At 36.1% G+C, this 26039-nt stretch overlaps 5 protein-coding genes across 5 annotated transcripts; all 5 read right to left on the reverse strand.

Annotated features, from left to right (window-relative positions):
- Positions 1-1632: 1632 nt before the first annotated feature.
- LOC106906447 (C-type mannose receptor 2-like) lies at positions 1633-4207 on the reverse strand. Its single transcript, XM_014971725.2, has 3 exons — positions 3823-4207; positions 2698-3063; positions 1633-2410 (listed from the first exon to the last, which is right to left on the reverse strand). The coding sequence occupies exons 1-3, from the start codon at positions 4076-4078 to the stop codon at positions 2064-2066; spliced, it is 969 nt and encodes a 322-aa protein (XP_014827211.2). The 5' UTR covers positions 4079-4207; the 3' UTR covers positions 1633-2063.
- A 1192-nt stretch (positions 4208-5399) lies between these two features.
- LOC106906440 (C-type mannose receptor 2-like) lies at positions 5400-8702 on the reverse strand. The gene is made up of 4 exons (XM_014971719.2): positions 8699-8702; positions 7628-8005; positions 7055-7408; positions 5400-6634 (listed from the first exon to the last, which is right to left on the reverse strand). Exons 1-4 carry the CDS (start codon positions 8700-8702, stop codon positions 6282-6284), a joined length of 1089 nt encoding a protein of 362 aa, XP_014827205.2. The 3' UTR covers positions 5400-6281.
- A 1460-nt stretch (positions 8703-10162) lies between these two features.
- LOC106906448 (bone marrow proteoglycan-like) lies at positions 10163-12926 on the reverse strand. The gene is made up of 3 exons (XM_088015537.1): positions 12575-12926; positions 12116-12472; positions 10163-11768 (listed from the first exon to the last, which is right to left on the reverse strand). The coding sequence occupies exons 1-3, from the start codon at positions 12846-12848 to the stop codon at positions 11431-11433; spliced, it is 969 nt and encodes a 322-aa protein (XP_087871663.1). The 5' UTR covers positions 12849-12926; the 3' UTR covers positions 10163-11430.
- Positions 12927-15395: 2469 nt separating this feature from the next.
- Positions 15396-17788, reverse strand: LOC106913390 (macrophage mannose receptor 1-like). The gene is made up of 5 exons (XM_014978451.2): positions 17711-17788; positions 17544-17592; positions 16974-17372; positions 16515-16871; positions 15396-16394 (listed from the first exon to the last, which is right to left on the reverse strand). Exons 2-5 carry the CDS (start codon positions 17590-17592, stop codon positions 16036-16038), a joined length of 1164 nt encoding a protein of 387 aa, XP_014833937.2. The 5' UTR covers positions 17711-17788; the 3' UTR covers positions 15396-16035.
- A 585-nt stretch (positions 17789-18373) lies between these two features.
- Positions 18374-21142, reverse strand: LOC106911644 (C-type mannose receptor 2-like). The gene is made up of 3 exons (XM_014978450.2): positions 20789-21142; positions 20252-20605; positions 18374-20002 (listed from the first exon to the last, which is right to left on the reverse strand). Exons 1-3 carry the CDS (start codon positions 21051-21053, stop codon positions 19665-19667), a joined length of 957 nt encoding a protein of 318 aa, XP_014833936.2. The 5' UTR covers positions 21054-21142; the 3' UTR covers positions 18374-19664.
- Between the last annotated feature and the right edge of the window lie 4897 nt (positions 21143-26039).

A 26039-nucleotide genomic window follows, 5' to 3' on the forward strand; every position in this document is an offset into this window, starting at 1 on the left:
ATCTATAATGCTTCTTTACATACTTACAGATATTAAAATATTTTAGTTAGAGTGACCCAAATTTAAACATGAAGAAAAGTGATGTATAACTTACAACAAGGAGGCAAGGTGTAGCATGCACCTCCTCTTCATAAAAACGACTGCTGCTCTTCTAAGTAAAAGGTCACAAGAACCTCAATACCTCTTTTATTTGGACAAAAATATGTCTGGAGGTATTTTAAATCATTCCCCCCAAAATAAAATTACAGCGCAATGTGAGGTACAGAAATGTGGTTTGTTGCCCGAGGGCAACGCCATGCCATAGAGGGTTTTAATTTGCAAAACATTATGTATCTGAAAAAAAAATATTGTGTGGGCAAAAAATCCTGTAAAGCACATATGTGCAACCTCAGTTAAAATTGGTCTTATAGGTGCCCCTGTGTCATCCTGAAGTCAGAAAAGTACCTGGTAAGGTATTGTTTATGTAATCTGAAAGATTTGTTAAATGTCAAATGTCAGCTATTTTGATTGAGGTAGCACATATGTGGTTTACAGATTTTTTTGCCAACATAATATGTTTTAATTTATTTTCAGATACATGATTTCCTTTAGTGTTATGGCAATAGATCCAATATCTGTTTCATTCCCTAGTCCTTTCAAAATAAAACTAAATTGCACAATAAAAATGCCTAAACAAATATCAATCGTCCTAACTAAATTTTATAAAATACAAACAAACCATCTTACAAATAACTTAAATATTTCCTATTTATGGCTCTAACATTTAGCAAATCAATTAACACAAAGTTTTACATTTTTAAAGCCGCAGGAGAGAAACATGAATCAAACATAAACCGGAGGTCCGCTTTTATTTTGAAAAGCCTGCCAGGGGTCCAATCAGAAACTGAAATTTTAAGATAACTTCCGTTGCAATCAAACTCTGTCAGGGAGTTTGATAGTACGTGCAAGAGGGTTTGACTGTGAATGTGAGAGGGTTTGATAGCGAATGTGAGAGGGTTTGATAGTACGTGTGAGAGGTTTTGATAGCAAATGTGAGAGGGTTTGATAGTGCGTGAAAGAGAGTTTGTAGGTTTTGGCCTATGGGGCCTCTCATACACTGGAGTGTCAGCTAGTCGGTCCTTATGAAGCACCTCCGCAGCTCTCGAAAAATAGACACAGGTGTGTCTACAGGTTGGCCGCCACACTTCTCCAGGGGCTCCGCCCAGTGGTGACATCTGGTGGCTGTGAGGGGAAATAGCAGCTTCCCAGAAAAACCCAGGACAGAACAGAAGAGAATCAAAAAGCAAAACAGAAAAAACCCCAACCTAACACAAACAACAATTTCAGTAAAACTGCTGATCTTGTTTAAAGAGCTGGTTGCACAGAACCAAGGTCCCATGTTCTGAATAAGATTGTTATAAAGTTTAAAAAAAAGCACATTGACTGTATTAGTGTTGTTCATGTTGCATCATTGTCATATTTTACTTTTGATTCCACACGTAGAGGAAAACATGCAGCAGATGTTGCTTTCATGAAACACATCACATGACTTACTAACCTCTCTGGAGAAGCAGAGTTTGCAGAATCAGGACCTTTAAAAATGCATTTGAAGAAAGGACTCAAAATTCATAAATCAAGTGAGACGACAATGTATTGAAACCTGAAAGAATCCATCTTTAATTATGCAATTCAGTTTCTCATGGAAAAAGAACATTAGCATTAGTTTGAAATCTTCATGCTGAAAGAGATATATTTTTAATTAGAAATATACCCTAGAGAACTAAAACTACCATACTTTCTTTACGCACAATTTGGAAGTGTGTGTGCTTCTCTTCATCTCAGATTCTTTCCCTATTGAGCGAAGCGCATACTGATATTTATGTTTGGCAAGGAAGCCTGGATATGGAGCTTTTTTAGCTTTACAAAGCTGCTAAGTGCAAATTACTTTTGATATGACTGTACTATGCATAAACAGGCAATAACAGAATACACACCATGACTGAGTAAAAACAGGAACTGGGTTGTGGCAAATTTGTATCAATAGTTTACATGTGGTTTTAACAGAGCAAAAAAAAATGTAATAATTAAGACACATAGCAGACAAAATTAAACCGCATATGATCAAATGTTTTGAACCACTGATATGGTCTTCCCGTCTCCATGGCCTCTGACATGTCACAGTCGTCCATCAGTTCACCTTTGGCCCAGTTCTTATATCTGACCACCTCGTCACTGACCCAGAACCAGAAATCCAGAGTGCAGGTGTAACGCAGACCCATCCAAACTAGAGGACTTGTGGCCTTCCTGACTTTCTCCTGGATCCATATTTGGTCATCCATGTTGGTGATGGTGACCAGGTCATGGTAGTGATCTCTGCAGTGGTATAAGGCGTCCTCCCAGGTTTTATTTTTGATGATCAGAATCAGTTTATCTGGGAGAGAAACAGATAATGCATCAAACCTGAATCTCTGATCCAGCTGTTGTGACTATAGGTTCTCCAAAGCCTGAAAATGCTTTTTTGTTCTGGGCTTTGAAAAACAGCAACGCCCAGAACTGACGCATTCATGCTAATGCAAAGTGAACAACAGCATGTCAATGACTGCCAAATTCACGCTTTCATTAACTGAATTGTTTACAACATAATCTGTAATATTCCAGTTCGTATTTCAAGCAAGTAGATTGTTGTTTTATAGTCACAGATGTTGAAGAAAAACTCACCATCATAATAGATGAAAGGTTTTGTAACATCACAGCTCTCATTCTTCCATCTGCCTTCACCACTGAATTCAACCAGGGCGCATTGACCGCTGTTGTATTTCTCATCATTAAACTGTAGATTCCAGTGTCTGAAAGAGAAACTGCTTCCATCTGACCACCTCCAGGTGTCTCTGATCAGACCCATAAACACATATTGTAGTCCGTTTTGCAGGTTGCCTGTCGATCTGAATACATTCCTCAGTTGTTCATCAGTCACCTGGTCCAGTCCACTGATCAGGTCTGTGTGCTCCTTTCTGCAGTAACTCTGAGCTTCCAGCCAGGTCTTCTCTTGTTTTATCAGATAGAATTTATCTGAAGTTTTTCTTTCTGTGGAGAGACAGTCAATGAGAGCAGGATGTGTTAAAAGTCGGGGACAGTTTCAGAACCCCAAGAGAAAAATCTCAAACTCTAAGTTTTATGAAAGTGGCCAGTTTGTCCTTCATCAGCCTCACCCTGTACGACAGCATTACTAAAGTAATAGCTCAGGATAACTTAAGCTTTGTCAAACCGAGTTTTAAAAGTTGACAGGGTGTCTTCTTCACAAACTAACTAAGCCTGAGAACTAAAGGATCTGCTTCCCATTCTACTTATAGGAACCAGCAGTAAACCTGCAGTCTGAGCTTAAAGGTGTCCACAAGGAACAAACTGCATTAAACAATCAGAACTCTGATGAATGATGGAGCTTGATTTGTAATTAGATTTTATTCTGGATTTAACAGGGAGTCAATGAGGACAGCTAAAATTAGAGACATAAACCTTTATGATATTTATCAGAAATCTTGCTCCACCTGCATCTCTGCTTCCTGGTCTGATCCCTCAGACCTCAGGATTTTGGAGACCTGATAAATAGTTACTGTTGTTTACTGTAAGCAAGGTGTCATTACCACCAGCATTAATATGAGTTTTACTGGTGTTCTTAGATAGTTTTAAAAAAGATTTGATGGCTCTAGGCAAACATTTCATTATGGTCTCTGGTTTGTAACTGTGGGCTTAAAAGTGGGAACATTTTCATCATTGTATTTCTTTTTTCATGTTTATTTTAAAAGGGCAAAAACAAGACCAATTACTGACACAAAACAATCTTACCATTGTAGCAGAGAAAGTACTTCTGTCTGTTGCAAGAGATGTCGCCCCACTTTAGACTTTCTAAAATAAAGCCACAGTTTTCAGTATCGTGGTCATTTGGCTCATTATGGTCCCATTCTGTTTTATTCACATCGAACTCCACTCCAGGCTGAGACCAGTGCCAAGTTCTCTGTGCGTTTGTTTGATCATACAGACCAATCCAAGCTTCTGTCATTGTTCCTGGTGATTTGCTGATGAGTCTCTTCATGTCCTTCATGTTAGTCACTGTGACCAGGTCAGTGTGTTTCTCTCTGCAGTACTGCTGAGCTTCAGTCCAGGTCTTATTCTCATTAATGTAGAGAAACTGATAGAGCTGACAGTCAATGAAACAACAATAGCCTGTTAATAAGAGAAAAGAAATTAAGTAAATGATTTGTATTTATTTATTTATGTGTAATCTGAAGACTTTGCTGGTTTACTGAAGCTGGTTTACAATTGATCAAAACTGTAAACTATAACTATAATGTTTATTCAGAAGCACTCACCCAACAGAATAAGAAGGAAAAAATTCAGCTTCATATCTTCTTGGTCAAAGGTCAACAGTTTGTTTTCAAAGAGTCATGTCTGTTGGGAAAAAAGTAGATTATTTAGACACATTCTGTCTGTAATAGTAAGAACAATTACAACTAGGTTTACCACTAATCCAGATTATATTCTAGACAATTACATGTTTTCTGGGCAGGTTTTGTAAAAGTTGCTGTTTTTGAGTATTCATCCATTCAACTATTTTATCTTGAGTCTTAACCCTTTAAAATATACATATCCAGTTGCATCCTTTCAGCAAGATGTATTAATCGGTTCATTGTTTTCGCATTTCCACAAGTTTCTAAATGTAATGAGCCACAGCTGCTCCTCAAACACACATCCAAGAATTATTTCAAGAGGTGAAAGACCAATAGCAGCAGAAAAGGAGGATTTGTGAGAGTACACTATCCAGGACAGACGAGAAAGTCCAGCTGGTTTGTCTGGATGAGATCATTAGTCTGAGAGCAGCATCCAGATCTGGGTTTATTAAAATGTTGCTTTGTAGATGGAAATGGAGATTTTTAGAATACAGCTGCACACTTGTAGTAGTGAGAGTCATTCCTAACAATCAGAAAGCATACATGTGACAAAAATATTAACCATCGACAGTTTTGGGAGTCTTTTGGTTAAAGTTGAGCCAAATTCTCAGTGGTTATGGAAAGACACTCTGTTCCCCTGGTTAATTTTTCACATGAGTTTTTTGTGGCTTTGTTTCTGAATGAACAAGATGTAATGGCTAATATCTCACAAACGAGATCACATTCGTGGAAAAACTACACAGAAACCTTACATTGAAGCAGAAAGACTTCAAGATGCTGCATGAACTGACGAGTAAGCACATTGTTGTGAAGGAACCTAAAAGTATCGCGTGGCACTACGCAAGGTAGTGCAAAAGAAAACACATTTTCCATTGCTCAAAGGGAGCTGTATATATGACAGTAGGTTTTTCTTCTTTCTTACTTTCCTCAAGAAACTTTACACAAATCAAGGTAAATGTTTAACATGTGAGCCAGTTTGTTTCAGAGAGGACTTTATTTTTATTATTATGTTACAGTATAGAGATAACATACAAAAAAAACCCATTCAAATGGTTATAAAAAGAGATTTCACCGCAAATGAAAAAAAAATGACACATTTAACAATAGAACAGGAACATGATCAAATGAGTAGAGAAGAGACTTGCATCTGGTTACATCTGTTTGGATGAATGGTTCGGCTGAAGACGGGTCCGAGAGAAATGTTGACGTCGTCTCAGAACAGACGGCTTTTGTCGCCAAAGAGACAATTTGAATAAACGGGTCACTCAAGCCTGTTGCTCGGTTACATAAATAATACAACTCTGGGACAGATAACCATCCGCTAGGGAGAGTAGCTTCAGTCAGTGGTGTTTAGATTATTTTGTTATAGTCAGGAATGTCAATAATTTAGTCAAAAAAAAAGTAGAATATTTGCAAAAACATGAAAGACAAACCAGACACGCTAATAACAAGCTCTGTCTGGATTCACTCTGGCTCTCTATGAGAATCCAAGGTTCCTATTTGTGTCATCATTTTCCATAGATGTACTCATTTGCCTGTTGCAGCACAAAAACAAATCAATGAAATATTTTTCCTGTAAATCTTTTAACTCCCTTCTTCCAAGAAACTCAGACAAGTGACTGCAGACCAATCACTGGCTCTGTCAGATGTTTTGCCCCACTAAGTCACCAAGTGTCGAGTAAAGTGGAGAAATAATAAAATAAGTTTAAGTTCTGCAGCACATGACGGGGAGGCTGAATGTAACCAGATGTTTACAGACACCAAATAGAACATAAAACTGTTTGATACCAATACAATGGTAAAAAGTAAAGAACTCAACTAAAGCATGTCAGAGAAGAGCAGACTAAACCTTTTAGTTTAAATCTTAGAGCAAATAAAATTATGCTCCTCTCCGCCGTTTCTCTGGAACCACATGTGTCGTCCTCCTGTCTCCATGGCTCCAGACATGTTACAGCCGTCCGTCCGTCCTGACGTCTGGGTTGCCTGGGTTCTGTGACCGATCGCCTCACGACAAACCCAGGACCAGAATTTCAGTTTGCAGTGGAAGCGCAGACCCAACCAGACGAAATAAGTCAATGCGTTCTTGACTTTCTCCTGGATCCACCTCTGATCATCCATGGTGGTGATGGTGACCAGGTCATGGTGGTGATCTCTGCAGTAGGTTAAAGCGTCCAACCAGTTCATCTTTTCACTGATCAGGATCACTTTATCTGTCATTGAAACAGAAAACAGAAAACCCAAAGGATTGTTCAAATTGTAAACCAAACCTCATGAATTCAACCAGTTTATTTTCTAATCACACTTGATGCCTCTCCCACAAGCTAATATAGAAACTGAAGACATAGTTTGCACAATAAATAATAGATTGGCAAAACATTCCCTGGTTGGATTTGTTTTAACCAGAAGCATTCAAATGACAAAGTAAAAATTTGTTGTAAATGACAAGAAAGCATGAATCTATCGGGTCTTGTATCCGGAACATTTTTGGCCAGCAAATTGACTGTTTGATTGTTTGAATTTGTGGAGAATCTAGAAAACTATTTTATTTTAAAAGCACATGAACATAGCAAAATAATCCAAATCAGATATTTTTCGGTCTGTGCAGAGATATTACGTAAACTTAAACTCACCATCATAACAGATGAAGGGTTTTTTCTCATCACAGTTCTCATTCCTCCATCTGCCTCCATCATTAAACACAGTCACAGTGCATTGACCACTGTTGATTTGCTCATCATCAAACCCTTTATTCCAGTGTCTGAAAGAAAAACTTCTTCCATCTGACCACCTCCAGGTGTCTCTGATCAGGCCCATGAACATATATTGGTGATTTTCTTTAGACTCTAACATCATCTTCAGTTCTTCATCCTGTAGCTGCTTCGTTCCACTGATCAGGTCTGTGTGTTTCTCTCTGCAGTAACTCTGAGCCTCCATCCAGGTCTTTGCTTCTTCAATTAGATTGAATTTCTTAGAAGTGTTGTTGTCTGTGGAATTAAAGTCAGAAGACAGAGGTCTAAAAAAAAATCTTTCTCAGAATCGTTGGAATTCAAGAAAGATGAGAAGAACATTAGCAGCAACAACAGAAGAGGATAACTTAAGACTATCAATTAGAAAAATACATTTTTACCACATTTTACAGCTCTCTGAAAAGTTGTATCTGAATAAAACTTTGTTGAATTAAAAATAAATGTACAGGTCATTACCGTCATAGCAAATAAATTGTGTTGGACTGTTACATGATACGTCTCCCCACTGAAGATGTTTCCATACGAACCCACAGTTCTCAGTTCCTGCATCATTTGGTTCCCCATGTTTCCAGTTTGCCTCCCTTTCATCAAACTCCACTCCAGGCAGAGACCAGTACCAAGTTCTGGTACCATGTGTTGGATCATACAGACCAATCCAAGCTTCCTTCATACTTCCTGGTGAGTTCCCGATGAGTCTCTCCATGTCCTTCATGTTAGTCACTGTGACCAGGTCAGTGTGTTTCTCTCTGCAGTACTGCTGAGCTTCAGTCCAGGTCTTATTCTCATTAATGTAGTGAAACTGATAGAGCTGACAGTCAATGAAGCAACACTGAGCTGTGAACAAAAAATACAATCACAAGAGTTTCAACATACAGAAGTTTGTCAGCTTCATTTTATTCACTTCAGAAAACTCTGGTGTTACCATGCTTACATCTAAATGCAAAATAAACTTAAATAAATGCAAAATAAATATAAATAAATATAAATAAATATGTAAATGCAAAATAAACTTCAGTGGGTTTTGACTAAAACATCAGCTGTAGTAATCATAAAGAGATACTTACTTGTCAGAATAAACAGAAATAGATTCCACTGCATGGTTGCTGGGTCGAGTGGAGGTGACCTTTTTCACATTTAAACTCTTGTTAAATGTTTTCAGCCACTGTAAAAAAAAAAAAAGAAAAAAAAAAGAAATTAAAAAAAGGCAAACAACAGACTAGACAGATACATAATTCCCTCAAGGATTATCAGAATATCTGGTATTTACAATTTTTTTTTCTTTTTTTTTCCAGCCACTTTGGTTGCATTTCTCTGATCAGAAGTTCAATTCTCATAACTGTTAGTTCAACCTTTACAACACTTACTGTGCTATTTCCAGACTACTGCAGCTTAATGTAGATGCATACAAGTTATTAACACAACTTTAAATAACAAGCAGAAGAAACACTTACGGTTCTGTCCTCTAACTGAGAACTGCTTGTCCTGAAATTCAGCTGAAGGCAGAATTATGGAAATGTTCAGCCTCACCCATGACTGATTATTTTGTTTGCTTAGAGACCTTATTTCAATAAACCAAAAAGGAAAGCACCATGCATGTGAGCTGTTTCTTTGCGTACTTAAAAGGGTACAATAAGATGAGGTGGCAGAGGAACTGACCTGAATGAAGATTTGACTCTTAATGTGAAGCTTTTGAGGGTTAACAGATCCTGGGTGCTTGGATTTGATGACAAAGTTAAGCAAAAATGTGGCATGCTGTTCTTTTCTAATTTTCAACATTACAATAAAAAAAAAAACTTAAATAGGACAAAATAATTGTCACTTCAACTTGGGACCCCTATCATTTAACGTTTTTGTATTTTAACTTTTATAATCAGTATAACGTTTCAGCATCGAAAACTTACCAAGAACTGACCAAATAAAAATGTAGTAAATATGAATTCAACTAAGTTGAGAAACAATGTATGGAAATTAAATTAAACCTAGAGGATATATATATTAAAATATTTTAATCTTAGAAAAAAAAAACAAGCATAACATGAAGAGAAGAGAGGATGCAAACAGCAACACATTTAGCTGACAATATTTGTGTATTTTTTTGCATTTTGTACTGATTATATCTGATCATTTCCCTACGGCAACTTGACTCTAGAAACAGACTCAACACTTTCACTAAACAAACAGACCCATAGAGGTACATTAGTTGTTAATGTCTTGGTCGTAATGCAACTTTTTGCAATGATGCATCTCCATAAAAGATGCTGTGAGGATCAGCAGGAGCGTTTTTAATGCTAAAATACACACGCAAAGGTTCGAGATGGAATCACCTGACAAACACATTAAGCCCGGAAAGTTTCTTAGCGTCGATTTGGCACGTTACATATGTCACGAGATTTTGAGACTTTCAGTGTACCGATAGAATGGTGTTGTGATCTAGATTATCTGATTGTCCAAAGGACAACGTTGCCTATCACCTGTGGCTTGTACATATGCGATGTTTAACATCTTACATTTTTCTCAAAGTCCAATTTATTTGAAAGTCTGGGATTGCATTTATCTTTGTGTAAATGTAATAAAGCTGTAAATTGCAGCTGCATTGGGATTATTGCTGTACGTTTCCTAAAATTCCCAAAATGCAGTGGGCTATTCTGGAACTTTCTAAGAACAATCAGCAAATGATCCTGACGTGTGTTTTTTTTTTTCCAATATGTGCTGAGAGGAGACAATCACCTTTAAAACGTTGCTATACTATATGTATAAAATCAGTAAAAGTAATAGTCAAGTTGCTGTAGAGAATTATGATGGTACATTTTGTTGGAGGAAATTCGTGCTTAGGGAGTTTGCTTTCATAAAAATGTTTGTTACTGCTGCACATGTAGGCACATGTGAAATAAAACTGGCCTAGTGACCAAATCCAGGCTTATATAGTAAATCGACTGGACTGAAAAGACATTTTGTTGGGCTTCTGTACAAAGACAATAAAGACAAATGACAATAATAAAAACATAATAGTAATTTATTATTGTCCTTTAGACATTTGATGCTGCAGTACAGAACCAAGGAGACACACACCTGTGTTAACATTTCATTATTTACATTATTTTCCTCCCTTGTGTCAGAATAAACTTAAAACTAAAGAAGATGGATGGATGGATGGATGGATGGATGGATGGATGGATGGATGGATGGATGGATGGATGGATGGATGGATGGATGGATGGATGGATGGATGGATGGATGGATGGATGGATGGATGGATGGATGGATGGATGGATGGATGGATGGATGGATGGATGGATGGATGGATGGATGGATGGAGGTCAGAGTCCATCACTACTCTTTAGATCCAAACATAATGACTTCAGTTCTGTTTCTGTTCAGCTGGAGAAAGTTATGGGACATCCAATTACTGACATTTATTTAAGTCAGTAATTCCTTAAAATTGATGAAAAAGTTCTCGTTAATCTAGTAATCTGCCAGTGGAACGAGATATTTTGACTTATAATATGGGGAAAATTAAATTAAATCGGTAAATGTCATGCAATCACTCGAGGTTAGTTTTAATTATTTTCTCAAAACGTATTTATTATCATTCAGCTAATGAACAACAATGAACACACCTATTTGCAGCTCATTCCTATTAGATTTCAATCAGCCCCGTTTCCCACAGTGAACCACTTGATGCTCACATGTACATCAGCTAAAGGAAATGTAAATAATCCACTAAAATTGAAAGGAAGTCCATTAAAGCATAAACTCTGCACAAAACAAATGAAAAATGCCTATGTACATAATAAAAATAACTTACGACATAATCTCGGTTGGTCAGAGGGTCAAAGAAGTTCTGTAAGAACGACTTTTTTACCAAAGTTAAAACTCAGATGTATGGCTGTGCCTTCTACCATTTCCTGACATGAATCTGTTTTTAAAAGTCTTTTTGAAACTGATCCCACTCCTGCTGTGACAAAAACACTTAGAGAAAACCACACCACAGAGAGAATGCATATGTACATCATCTTGCTAAAAGTCTCCATCACAGGGTTATAATTTTCACAGTAAACCTACACAGTGACTTGTTTAGAGTATATTTTACACTTTAGGTGTAAAGTTTCCATCAAACTCTGTGATCATTTGGGTCAATATAATATAAAAAAGGGCGGGTCCTTTCCAGACCTTGGAACTGTAATTACACTACACTATCAGTAATTTAAAAAAAAGTAAATGTGTGTGAATAAAAACCTTGTAAAAGCATTTAGTGAGATTTAAATCTTACAGATAAAATTAAACTCCTCTGTAGCATTTTTATTAAACCATCTATGTTGTCCTCTGACATCCATACAGCCAGATATGTTACAGTCATCCGTCGCTCCGTCTGAGATGCTAAAGGTGGTCATCCCGGGACAGACCCAGAACCAGAAATTCAGAGTACAGTTGAAGCGCAGACCCATCCAGACGTAATCAGTCGATGCCTCCTTGACTTTCTCCTGGATCCATCTCTGATCATCCATGTTGGTGATGGTGACCAGGTCATGGTGGTGAGTTCTGCAGTGGTTTAAGGCTTTTGACCAGTTCATATTTTCTTTGACCAGGATCACTTTATCTGTTTCACGACACAAACATGAAATAACTAGTTTAATAGCAAGACATTGCTTATGTATTGATGATTTGAACAGACGTTTAAGCACATGGATAAATTTAGTGTGCCATGTTTCATCTCAAAAATCACAGTGTCAGCAAGTTTCCAAATTTATGCTAATGTTGAGGTATAATCTATTTGCCAAATCATAGTAAAAAAAATGCTTTTATTTTTCCCACGCTTTTTGATGATGTTGAAGTTATTTCCTTATTCACAAAAATATCATATAGAACACCTTAAAGACATCAGATATCTGCAACATATAAATTAATCTTGTTTATATTTAAGACATTTTCACATTAAAAACTCACCATCATAACAGATGAAGGGTTTTCTTTCATCACAGTTCTCATTCCTCCATCTGCCTCCATCATCAAACACAGTCATGGCACATTGACCACTGTTGATTCTCTGATTATTAAACTTCAGATTCCAGTGTCTGAAGGAGGAACTGTTTCCATCTGACCACGTCCAGGTGTCACTGAACAGACCAGTAAATATGTATTTTGAATTTGCAGTCATTAAATTTAACCCCTTGTTCACTTCTCCATCCTGTAGCTGCTTCTTTCCACTGATCAGGTCTGTGTGTTTCTCTCTGCAGTAACTCTGAGCTTCTGTCCAGTTCTTTGATTCATAAATCAAGTGGTATTTCTGTGATGAATCGTTTTCTGTGAAATAAAGAAATCAGAGCTCGAAACACTTTCATAAGTAAGTCATAATATAAACATTAATGAGAGGATCTAGATAAAAACAAATGACTATTTTCTCACCGCTATAGCAGATAAAATTATGCTGTTCATTACAGGATAAATCTCCCCACTTGAGAAAAGAAGGGGAATCTTTCCATATAATCACACAATTCTGGCCTCCAGGTAGGAGATTATTTGGTTCTCCTTTTTCCCAGTTTGTCTCACTTTCACTGAACTCCACTCCAGGCAGAGACCAGTGCCAAGATCTCTGTGCGTTTGTTTGATCATACAGACCAATCCAAGCTTCACTCTGATCTCCAGCTGAGATGTTGATGAGTCTCTTCATGTCCTTCATGTTAGTCACTGTGACCAGGTCAGTGTGTTTCTCTCTGCAGTACTGCTGAGCTTCAGTCCAGGTCTTATTCTCATTAATGTAGTGGTATTCATAGAGCTGACAGTCAATGAAGCAACACTGACCTAAGCACATTCAGAAACGTGTTACGGTTGATGAAAAGTTTTAAAGTACAGTGCACACAATAAACTACCATCTTTATAATAATATCATCAAAAATATTTTAAGTTCTGGTTGTTTGTATTGGAATTACTTTTGCTAACGATGTTAACCATTTTACTTTGCTGAACCACTTACCTAACCAAATGAGCAACAGATTCCACTGCATGTCTGCTCTGTCAGACGGATGAGTTCTGCACTGTTGGAAATAAATATATAAAATAAACAATATACTATTTCAAAGGATAAGAAAAACAGAGTTTTTTTTCCCCAGTATGATTTAATACCTGGCACATTTTCAAAAACATTTTTAGAGTTTTGTTAAAAATATATAAAACTGTATCTAAATCTTTTCTACAATTCTACAATTGTAGAAAGAGACTTCTACAGTTGTAAACAGATATTATACAGGCATATTATTAGGAAGCTCATAATCAAATTTTTTATCAAAGTATTTATGCAGATCCACTTACCTTACAGAATAAGCAACAGATGATCTACTGATTTTCTGCCAATGTCCTTTATATGTTTGTGCTGATAAAAAGCTATTTCTCTAAATGCTGCTATCTTAACTGCTTGTGACATATGTTATCACTTTTTCACATGGTGTGAAAGTTGTGAGAGTGTGAAGTAAACACATGAGTAAGGTCCACCCCTAATTAGTTTTGACCAATAAGCTTTTAACAGCTTTTCCATGTTTTCTATAACTGTTGGACAACATTTTCTTGAGTTTTCTCCCTGTTTTAAATTTCCGCCATGCAGATCTAGGTTGTCTGTAACCACCTGCCATGTTGCTGCCTTCACTTATGACGCACATGGTAATGAAACATTAATCTCCATAAGGTTTGTACAATAAAGCTGAAAACATGTCAGCTAATTAAATGGTGAAAACAGAGTGAAAAATGTACATCTCTTCCTGGTATTACATTAAAATGAAGGTCTCTCCTAACCGTTGCCCCACTTGTACATCCTGGATAAACGATGACCTTTGTGAGCTCGGGAACAACATTTGAATATTCAAACCTCGTGAAAACATGTCCTGCTGTGTCTAAAATTATTTTAGCTTCTGTGAAAATGTTGTTTAAATGCATATTTATTTATTTATTTAGCAAAGAAGTTATTGACAGAGTTAAGCTCCAGGTGGATGAGCCGCTCCGCCTCATCACCAGCTTACAAATGCAGGCAAAGCTTTTGACGTTCTGCTAATATCAAAAGTTATACCTAAAACGATGTCGACAAAACACAATTTTGCAAATGCAGTATTTCCGTTGAATAAGAAAGGCAAGACAAATTCTCCCCCCTGTTCTTTCCATCCATCCCTTCAGCTTAACAGTCAAAATGAACTGGTTGAACTGGTTGAACTGGTTGAACCCAGTTCAACCCACACATAGCCCACAGTCATGTCTGGCTTTCCCTCCTGGTTCTGCTGCTCACTCAGCTGGATCTGAGATAACCAGAAGATTTTAATTCACCATTTCACTCTCCATCTGTAACTTATTACCTAGAATTTCAAAATTTAAGATGACAAGACTGTTAAATAACTTCATTGCTTGTTATTTTTCTATTTTGTGTTATTTCCTGTTTTGAAGCATTTTTTGTTCGGTTGCCATTTTCCTTGTTTGTTCTCAAAACAGAATTTCCTGATTCGCCCACTGGATATTTCCAAAAGCCGCTCAGGTTTTCATAGAGTTTCCTTGTTTGTTCATAAATAGAACTCATTACATTATATAAGTAGGTTTTTCTTCCTGGGGAAAGTTTCTAACATTGGACTTATAGAGAGTCCAGATGTACAAACTGCTTCCTTCTCTCATCAGAGTTCGTGTTTTTAGCTGCAGCATTTGAATAGTGAAACTCTGAGATCAAATTCCCTAATGGAAAACTTTCACATGTTGATGTCAAAACATCTTTGTTCTGTAAAAGACTCAAAATTAAATTTTTAAAATGTGTAATTTCAGTGGAGGTAATTTTATGAGCTTTATAGAAAAGTGTGCAAAAATGTAATAAAAATGGTATAAAATTGAATATTTTCCAGGATATTTACTGGAACTTTTATAAGTTTCATCCATATGAACATCCTCAACAAATGTGATAGTTTATCCTTGTGTTTAAACTGCATCAACAGATATGTTGCATAATGGAAATTAAACCACCATCACTATCGTTACATCTACTGAGAATTTAGATCAAATATTTTAACCCTCCAATGTTTAAAATTTTTTTATTGTTATTTCTCAAAAGCATCTATTAATATATTATATTATTGCTGTTAGCCTTGTGGTAACCTCATTTATGCAACAATAATAACTTATAATTGATGTCCACCAGTTGAAATCCAAATTGGGTGAAGGAAAAAAAAATATCTTAAATTGAATGAATAAATAAATCAGTAGATATTTTTTTTACTTTATTGTCTTTTTTTTTTTTTTTTGCTTTTTTACATACAGTAATGTAATAGTTAAATATCGTGATCAATTAAACATGTGAGCAATATGGATAGCTTGAGAATATAAACATGGATATTATTAGATTAAATATAAAACAGTTATATGTGCTTTGAGAAAACAGAACTACATGATACATATACATCAGGGATTCCATCAGTGTATTATAAGCCTGGCGGGCCACCAGGCTTTACTTGTGCCGCCACCAGCCTTAGCATTGTTATTTTTTTAATTTTTTTTTTATGATTTTTTGTTTGTTTTTGTTTGTTTTTTTAAGAATTTCTAGTTGATGCTTGAGTATTAGTCTTCCAGTCTTCCAAAAATGTATAGCTATCAAATTATATTTTCAAATTTCCTGTCAACTTTAAACATTTTTTAACAAAAAAAAAACGGTGGTTGGCTGGATGAATGACTGCCGTAGTGCCCTGATCACCGTGCTTAGAAAGTTTTCTGGGGGAAACCCTGTACATATGATGTAAAACACAACAAAACCCAAACAACATAACCTACTATGTGAAATCGCTTCCTTTTCTACTTATATCAGCATACATGTACAAGAATATGAGAATAAGTACTGTATAATACAACACTTATTCTCCTGGTGGTTGTTTAGAACAGATGAAGTTAAACATGTCTGCATCATTTCTTTTAAACCACTTGTATTTCCCTCCCGTCTCCATGGCTCCAGACATGTCACAGTCATCCATCGGTTCATCTAAAGCCCAGTTCTTATATCTGACCACCTCATCACTGACCCAGAACCAGAAATCCAGAGTGCAGCTGTAACGCAGACCCATCCAGACAAAAGGAGTCGATGCCTCCTTGACTTTCTCCTGGATCCATCTCTGATCATCCATGTTGGTGATGGTGACCAGGTCATGGTGGTGATCTCTGCAGTAGGTCAAGGCGTCCTCCCAGTTCATCTTTTCTTTGACCAGGATCACATTATCTGTTGAAATAAGGAAGATAAACATCTAATCTGTTGTTTTATTCTGGTTATTATTGTAAATCCATACGTCCTTCCTTCTTTGTCCAGTAATGTACATGCAAATACAAAATGACATCTCACCATCATAACAGATGAAGGGTTTTCTTTGATCACAGTTCTCGTTCTTCCATCTGCCTCCATCATCAAACACAGTCATGGCACATTGACCACTGTTGATTCTCTGATTATTAAACTGTAGATTCCAGTGTCTGAAGGAGAAATTACTTCCATCTGACCACATCCAGGTGTCACTAAACAGACCGATAAATATGTAATCTGAATTTGCAGTCGTTAAATTTAACCCCTTGTTCACTTCTCCATCCTGTAGCTGCTTCGTTCCACTGATCAGGTCTGTGTGTTTCTCTCTGCAGTAACTCTGAGCTTCTGTCCAGTTCTTTGATTCATAAATCAAGTGGTATTTCTGTGATGAATTGTTTTCTGTGAAATAAAGAAATCAGAGCACAAAACACTTTCACATGTAAATCTTGAAATAAACATTAATGAGAGGATCTAGACAAAAACAAAGGACTATTTTCTCACCACTATAGCAGAGAAAATTATTCTTTTCATTACAGGATAAATCTCCCCACTTGAGAAAAAAATTGCCATTTTTCCATGTAATCCCACAATTTTGATCAGATCCGAGATTATTTGGTTCTTTTGTACTTTTTTCCCAGTTTGTCTCATTTTCATTGAACTCCACTCCAGGCAGAGACCAGTGCCATGATCTCTGTGCGTTTGTTTGATCATACAGACCAATCCAAGCTTCCTTTATGCCTCTTTGTGAATTATTATTGAGTCTCTCCATGTCTGTCATACTAATCACTGTGGCCAGGTCAGTGTGTTTCTCTCTGCAGTACTGCTGAGCTTCAGTCCAGTTCTTTGCTTCATTAATGTAGTGAAACTCATAGAGCTGACAGTCCATCAGATGATTCTGAGCTAAAAACGAAATAAAGACAAATTTGTTTTAAATCACATTACATCATCAGCTTCATGTTAAGGAGAATAAAATGTTTATTGTGTTATCATCCAATGATTTGATGAGGGAAAATCAAATTACAATGATTTTAGATCAAATCTAAATAATAAAATCTATGTATAAGATCTCACCCATTACAGTAAGCAGAAACAGAATCCACTGCATATTTACTTCATCCATCTATTTTGTTGAGAGATAGACAATAGAGAGGAAAAAAGCCAACATAAAAAAACAGGTATTTTCCAGAAATCCCTCCTAATAAAATATCTACTTGCAATGTTTTTAAAGACAAACTTACAACTTGTTTTCTCCTTTCACATGGATTCAAAATGATCCAACAGCTTGATGTTTGGTTGTAGACCGTCCTCAGTGAAATGCTCAGTGCCTGATGCTGATTCTTGTTTTAGCACCGAGACTATTTGAATATTCAAACTTTAAAAGAATCTGATATGCTGATGTTTACATCCTGGAATCCAACACAAATGTAACGCCATAGGTAGATATAAGTTATTTCCTAATCCAAATTTTCCAAAGGTTTTTGAGTATCAGGTCAGGTTGTGTCACATTACAAATGTTCTTTGATGAGGATCAATTTAACTGTAGATATTTTTAGGCAGATTCAGTACCTAAAGTATTTGACTAGAAGTAATAGTCAAGTTGCTGTAGAGAAATATGATAATACATTTTGTTGTAGGAAATTCATGCTTAGCGAATTTGGTAACATAAAAATATTTGTCAACATATGACAACATGTGCCTACATGTGCAGTAAAACTGACCGAGTGATCAAATCCAATTTTACATAGAAAATTGACTGTACTGAAAATATGTCTTGATGTGCTTCTGTACAATGACAATAAAGACAAATAATAATAAAAAAAATAATAGTGGCTTATTATTATCTTTTAAACATTTGATGCTGCAGTACAGAGCCGAGGAGACACACACCTGCGTTAAAATTTCAATATTAACATTTATTTTCCACCCTTTTGTCATAAGAATAAACTTGAAACTAAAAAAACTAATGTGACCGCTGCCCTCTGGTGGCTTTATGTGGAATAGCTCTACAAGAACAACTGAAGTGATAACACAAGAGTGAAGAAATAACTCAGAAAACCAGAAAAAGATTTTATCGGACATCCAAAGGAATGTCCGTTTTCCTTCTTTATTCTCATTTAGTGATTCATTATTTTATTTCACAGTTTATTTCATTTCAAACATACTATAGAATTTAATTTTTTTAACCAATTTAATGTTTTTGCTGATAAAATCACAACAAATACATTTGCCTGTGTTTTATCTTGCACTGCAAAAACAGTAAATCTTACAAACTATTTTTGGTCTAGTTTCTAGTGCAAAATTTACAGCATACTTGAAATAATACAAAACTTACAAGTAACCTTAGCACGATATGTGAGCTCGATTTAAGTCAATAATTCCTTAATATTGATACTTACAAGTTAAATAATCTGCCAGTGGAAAATGATTATAACATGGGGAAAATTTGTTGATTCGTAAATCAAATCGGTAACTGTGATGCAGTCACTCAGCGTGAGTTTAAAATATTTTCTCAAAACTTTACTACCATCATATAATTTATTCTAATCATTCAGCTGATGAACAGCAAAGCACCACATATATTTCCAGCCCTTTCTTATTTGATTTCTGTTCCACCCTGTTTTCCATAGTGAATGTGGGGCTATGTTTACATGAGCTTCAGAGAATGTAAAATAAAAAAGAATCTAAAATTGGACGGAAGTCCATTAAAGCATAAACTCTGTACAAAAGAAATAAAAAAAAATGCCAACAAATGACTGATGATATAATCTCGGTTGGTCAGAGTGTAAAGGAAGTTCCGCGAGAATGACTTTTTTACCGATGTTAAAACTCACAGATGTTTGGCTGTACCTTCTACCATTTCCTGACATAAATTGAAAACTGGTCCCACGTCTGCTATGATAAAAACAATTATAGAACAGTGAGTCACAGAAAAATGCATATGTACATGTTTTTACTATAAAAGTCTCCAAAGCAGGGTTATAATTTTCACTGTAAACCTTCACAGCTAATTGTTTAGAGTATATTTTACACTAAGTGTGAACAAATTTCGTGATCATTTGGGTCAATATAATCTAAAAAAGGGCGGGTCCTTTCCAGACCTTGGAACTGCAATTACACTACACTATCAGTAATTAAAAAAAAAAAAAAGTAAATGTGTGTGAATAAAAACCTTGTAAAAGCATTTAGTGAGATTTAAATCTTACAGATAAAATTAAACTCCTCTGTAGCATTTTTATTAAACCATCTATGTTGTCCTCTGACATCCATACAGCCTGATATGTTACAGTCATCCGTCGCTCCGTCTGAGATGTTAAAGGTGGTCATCCCGGGACAGACCCAGCACCAGAAATTCAGAGTACAGTTGAAGCGCAGACCCATCCAGACGTAATCAGTCGATGCATTCTTGACTTTCTCCTGGATCCATATCTGATCATCCATGTTGGTGATGGTGACCGGGTCATGGTGGTGAGTTCTGCAGTGGTTTAAGGCTTTTGACCAGTTCATATTTTCTTTGACCAGGATCACTTTATCTGTTTCATGGCACAAACATGGAATAACTAGTTTAATATGTGTAAGCACATAAACAGTGTCAGTAAATTTCCAAGTTTATGCTAATGTCAAGTAAATCTATTTGTAAAATTATAGAAAATAAAAGAAATGCTTTGAATTTTTCATGTTGAACATTAATCCTATTAAGAAAACATTAAGACTCCTATCAGCAACATGAAAAATAATCAGATTTATATTTAAAACACTTTCCAATTCAAAGTAAAACTCACCATCATAACAGATGAAGGGTTTTCTTTCAGCACAGTTCACATTCTTCCATCTGCCTCCATCATCAAACACAGTCATGGCACATTGACCACTGTTGAATCTCTGATTGTTAAACTGTAGATTCCAGTGTCTGAAAGAGAAACTGCTTCCATCTGACCACCTCCAGGTGTCTCTGAATAAACCGTTAAGTATGTACTGATTTTGTCCTAAAGAGCTGCATACATTTTTGAGTTGCTGGTCCTGTAGCTGCTTCGTTCCACTGACCAGGTCTGTGTGATTCTGTCTGCAGTAACTCTGAGCTTCTAGCCAGGTCTTCTCTTCTTGAATCAAGTGATATGTCTTTGATTCATTGGTTTCTATGCAGTGAAAAGAATAAACCAAGGTAAAGAACACTTTACATTTCTAAATAATAGAGTGAAAATGTTGGTAAATATAAGTAAATAATTCAAAGTTAATTAGTTTTCCATTCCTAGCACAGTTTTAGCTTAGTTCATGATACTTTCACTAACAAACTAACAACAAAGGGAATATATTCTTACCACTATAGCACAGAAAAATGTAACGGTCATTACAGGACAAATCTCCCCACTTCTGGGTTTTCCACATAAACCCACAATTTTCAACACCTCCACTATCATTTGGTTCACTTGTTGAGGGATTCCAGTTTGTCTCACTTTCATTGAACTCCACTTCAGATTGAGACCAGTACCAAGTTCTGGTACCATGTGTTTGGTCATACAGACCAATCCAAGCTTCACTCTTATTTCTAGTTGAGATGTTGATGAGTCTCTTCATGTCCTTCATGTTAGTCACTGTGACCAGGTCAGTGTGATTCTCTCTGCAGTACTGCTGAGCTTCAGTCCAGGTCTTTTCCTCACTAACGTAGAGAAACTCAGAGCTGACAAAAAACCAAACAACACTGACCTGAAATAGAAAGAAAGCACACATTGAGCCAATAAGACAATTTAGTTCCAGTTTCAATTTTACAGGAATCAAAATGTGTTTATAATTACGTTATGAGGTATTTTATGAATGTAAACTAACGTCTAATTAAACGCCGTTGCAGTTATATGGTTACTTACCCATCAAAACAAACAGAAACAAATTCCACTGCATGGTTCCTCTGTCAGATGATTTTAGACTGTTTTGGTTCAGGGATCAGGAAGGTTGGTCTCTGTTGGACAAATTAATGTATTTACAAAAGTTGTGTACAAGAAATTTATAAACTACAGGGTTTTATGTAACAATAATTTCTTCACTTATTTCTTCAGAAAGTGCAGATAGTTGTATTTAATACTTAGTGTCTAAATCTTGAATTAAGGCATTAAGGATAGTACATTTTGTTGGCTGAAGCAGGGATTAGTATTTAATTCTTGTAACTGTTAACCATGTCAAGTCACTTTTAGGCAAAGAGAAAGTAAACTGACTCCACGACCAAATTGTACCGCTTTACATACAAAAATATTTAGAGGTTTGGTGGTGTTTGAAATTCTCTCCACCATTTAGTTGGATCAACTTGTGTTGCGGCTCCAGACGTGTTAGTTATCTGTCTTTCAATCTCAGGGTTAATACTTGTCACAGTACCAGCCACACCCAGAACCATATTTGCTTTGTCAGATGGATCTATAGAGTGTTTTGTTTAAAATGTAAGGAAGGTTTGTCTCAATTGAACAAATTCAAATATTTAGATAGTTTGTCCATTGACAACAAATCCATCCACCAGGTTCTTTTATAATCAGCCTTTTACACATGCTTAATTTTTTTTATGTATATTTTTTATAATTAGAGGAAACTGCAATATTTACATGCAAATTATGCATCTTCAATGATAGTTGGGAACCATGTTAAGTCCATTTCAAATGTTTCTGTCTTTGTAAATAGGAAAAGAAAACTCTGCAACTATACATAGACATCCTGCTGCTAATCCAGTCATACATGCATGTTTATTATATTTCCTTCCTCCACAGAGATAAAACTTACGTTTTTCCCTTTCTTGCTGGAATGGTTGACTTTTCTCTTGTTTTGCTGAAGGGAGTGCTCTGCAAAATGCCCAGTCGTAGTAACAGAGATCACTTTTGTTGGCTCAAGAACTGCATTTGAATATTCCCCTGTGAAAACACGTCATGCAGGTGTGCTGTTCATTTGCATGAATGAATGAAAGCAAGTCCTGAAATATTAGGAGAGTTGAGGAGGAAAGCAACCTTATCTAAAATATTAATCTTATATTTACCATGACTGACTAGTTGTCATCCTTATTATCTCGGACACCGGCGGAAGATGTGCAATCGCAGCGAGATTGAATGATCGGCTCAAACGAAGCTCAGGTAGGTCTTCCCCCGGGCCCAGTCACTGGTGGTGGAGCGGAACTTGAGAGAGGAGTCTTGAGGGGACCGTCCGGGAGACTGGTGGTGGAAACGGGGAGGAGGTGGGTTGAAACACAGCTGAAGCGGGCGGATCCGTGGTTGCTTCGCCTTTTTGAAGGAGCTCTTGCCAGTTGATTGGATCGAGGTAGAGAGGTGGTGCCTTCCTGATTGGCTGGGGTGAAGCTGTGGTGATAGGTGATGCCAGAAGAGTCTTACAGGTTGAATTTTTGCCTAGGGCTTCATTTTTGTGTGATATCTGCTTTTTTATATTTGATGTAACCCATCGGGTTTCAGTCAGGGCCAAGCCGTCAGGACAATGCAAAAACTATGCACCACACCAACTCAAAGGCATCCAATAATGTGCAAATAAATAAAAATACACCAAGTAAAACAACAATGCAGCCCAACAATGAATATATCAAGCAACATATCTCAACTTATATTTCAGCAAAATACACAGGCAACAGGGCTCAAAAAGCACCTGTGAACAATTAAAATGGAAAAATGTTCGGTAAAGTCTGTATGAGAAAGTAATAGAAAAGTAACACTCACTTGTAAATAATTGCTTGTAAATAATATCCATGTATCTGTCCTGAGTTGAAAAGTAAACATGGTTAGCAAAATAGCTTGTTGTGCTCAGAGCTAGCTGTTATCCACTCCTAGTGCTCATAGCTACACTCTTTAAAATTAGGCACTTTTTAAAGTAGGAAATTGAAGTAAAACCTCAATAATACCCATAAGCAACTTGTTTGTAGAATAAAAATTATATTATAGATAAAATTAAATATGATTAAGACATTTTATGCTTTTTCTTTTCAATTTTCAAGGGCTAGCAGAGAAAGCCATTCTGGCCACATTATTATTCTCAATAATGGACTGGTGACTTGAATTATAGCCAATAAACAGACATGCAGCCACTCTCATTCAAATGGCAGCTTAATTTAGAATCCTCAATTAGACTACAAAGCATATTTACCTCAGATATCATTCATTGTAATTTTTTTTTTATTTTCCACCATAGTTTCCCTTTTCAGGTGCGGAAACTCATTTGAGGACTCTGTTGGGTGATACTGTAAAAGCACCAATATGTCTGTATACTCGCTTTGACACGATTCTCACGGAAACTAGTTCAGCCTCTCTGTCTGAACCTACTGGCGTCATGTTTCATTCCTAACAGAAAGTCAATGGTTGTTTTGAAGGATTGTGATTGGCTGACATAGGTGCTAGCTTTGCGCTATTCTCGCCCTACGCATTTGGCATGTTTAAAACGCACAAACGTGTTTGTAAGCCACTCTGTGTGATGAGTTAAATCAGAAAAAGAAAATGTGTAGTATTGTTTTTATTGGTTGCTCTTTAAACCAAATGTGTCTCTTGAGCTAAATGGGTCTATTTATGAGTTAAATTTAGGTTGGTGAAATTATATGAATCCTGTTTCCTGCTATTATGAAAACTATATTCCTTAGCTGTTGCTGGAGCTACCCTCACAGCTATATTTGTCCTGTTTTTCATTTTTGTCAGACAGGACTTTCACAGACATCCTGGTCTTCATATATATTATAAATAAAAAGTTAGAAATGTTAGCATTTGAATTGCAAAATGCGACAGTCAAAAGATTTTTCACACGGGAAAGTTTTGAACATTAACAAACACTTCACTTTATTGAATGTAGTGTCAAAACAAAACATAAAATTACATATATTTTTTATATTATATGGAAAACACATTTGAAAAAATGAAAAAAAGATCTTGCCTTATAAAAAGCAAGATCCTAGTTATTTTCCATTTTAGTAAAAACAGAATAGAAATTATCCTGTAACAAAAACTAACTTTAAGCGTTTTCATAATTTCAGTGCATTTTATGATTTCAGTAGAATTAGGGAAAAAACAGAAGAACTTTTGCTATTATGTGTGGAATTTTTGTCCTTAACCAAATGAAGAAATATACATTATTGAGACCACCAAATACAGACAGTCTCAATAATAGCTTGGATAAAGCCGACCAAGATGAGAAACACTGGTTTAGGAGGAAGAGTTGAGTAGATTTACATTGCCATGCTTAATTCCACAGAATTCAAGGAGAGGAAGTTTGCAGTGGTGCAGCAAAGTGAACAGGAGGATTCTGGGATGGTTGGAGAAGTAAAAACCAGTAGCATATTAGGTTTTGAATGATGACTCCAAGAGGACCAAAATGGGAATCCTATTGCCACCTACGCAGCCATCGAGTGGCGCTGTGGGAAGAAATGGTAAATACCTGGGGAACCGTGATTTTTTTTTAAGTCAGTGTTGACTTGACTTGGTAAGCAAGTCAATGTTAGTACTTGGTCTCTAAGTGGCAAAGTCTCCAAGTCAGATGTTGAAAGCTGTTTCAACCGCTGAAAAATTCATTGTTTTACTCACCAACCAACAGTTTCTTTCAGGCTATGTGAGGCCTTTAATACAACATGGAGGATCCACAATAAGTAGCAAACTCTAACCAAGACTAAGTTAATTAGTCTTGGCTTAGACTAAGATGTCCCTAAGTCTTAGAGATATCTGAGAATCCACTTATATCAAAATAATGTCAATACTAAGCTAATATGACAGAAGCAAATGTTATAAATTTGAGATATTTATAACTCACTCAAGTACATTTGAGTGATAATGTAATTTCACTAGAGAAAACTCAAAATATTTTTTGCAAATAAATAAATATTTCTAAACAACAAAAAGAAAAAGCTCAAAAATGCAATTGCACAAATTTTTTGACATATTGATGTCTTGTTTTTTTTTTGAGACCTTGGTATAAAGAAACACCTGTTTGCAACAGCTGCTGGCCAAACCCGTCTCTTAGACTGACTGTGTCTATTGTGTTTTAGATTTTATATTAGCGGGCTTCCAGGGAACAGCTGAGATACAATGAACATAATGTCAGTTTCTCTAATTTACATAATGTTTCCTGGTGTCGACAGATAACTGCTGATAGGATTCAGTAAACGGTATATTTAGCCTGTTTCCTAGGTGCAGAATGTAAGATAAAGATGTCAGCGTTTGCCCTTTACAACACTGGCACTGAACAGGCACTGCTACGTTTTTTAATGCAGCCAATAAACACTCCTTGCCTTTTAAATCATAACTTTATAAGACATATAAGAAATTGTTGTTTACAAACAAGATGGTATACAAGTAAGAGTCTCTTTTATTTAATAAATAGGAAGTACATAAATGGCTGAATTTACTTCAGATTGTTGTGCTAAATGATGAGCTGTTACTGAGTGAAAGAACAAATAACTCAAATACCAATCAAAATAATTTCTAGTTATTTTCCGTCTTAAAACTCATCTTTAAGAGGACATGAAATGAGAACAACCTCTGTGTTGTTAAAGAATGGAGTCAGCTCATCTATGGTTGCTTGAAACCTGATTTAAAACCTAAGATCAAAGTCTGTGTC

This window comes from Poecilia mexicana, unplaced genomic scaffold (genome assembly GCF_051168715.1).
Source record: "Poecilia mexicana isolate PSO_F unplaced genomic scaffold, ASM5116871v1 scaffold_18, whole genome shotgun sequence".
NCBI classification, from domain to species: Eukaryota; Metazoa; Chordata; class Actinopteri; order Cyprinodontiformes; family Poeciliidae; genus Poecilia; species Poecilia mexicana.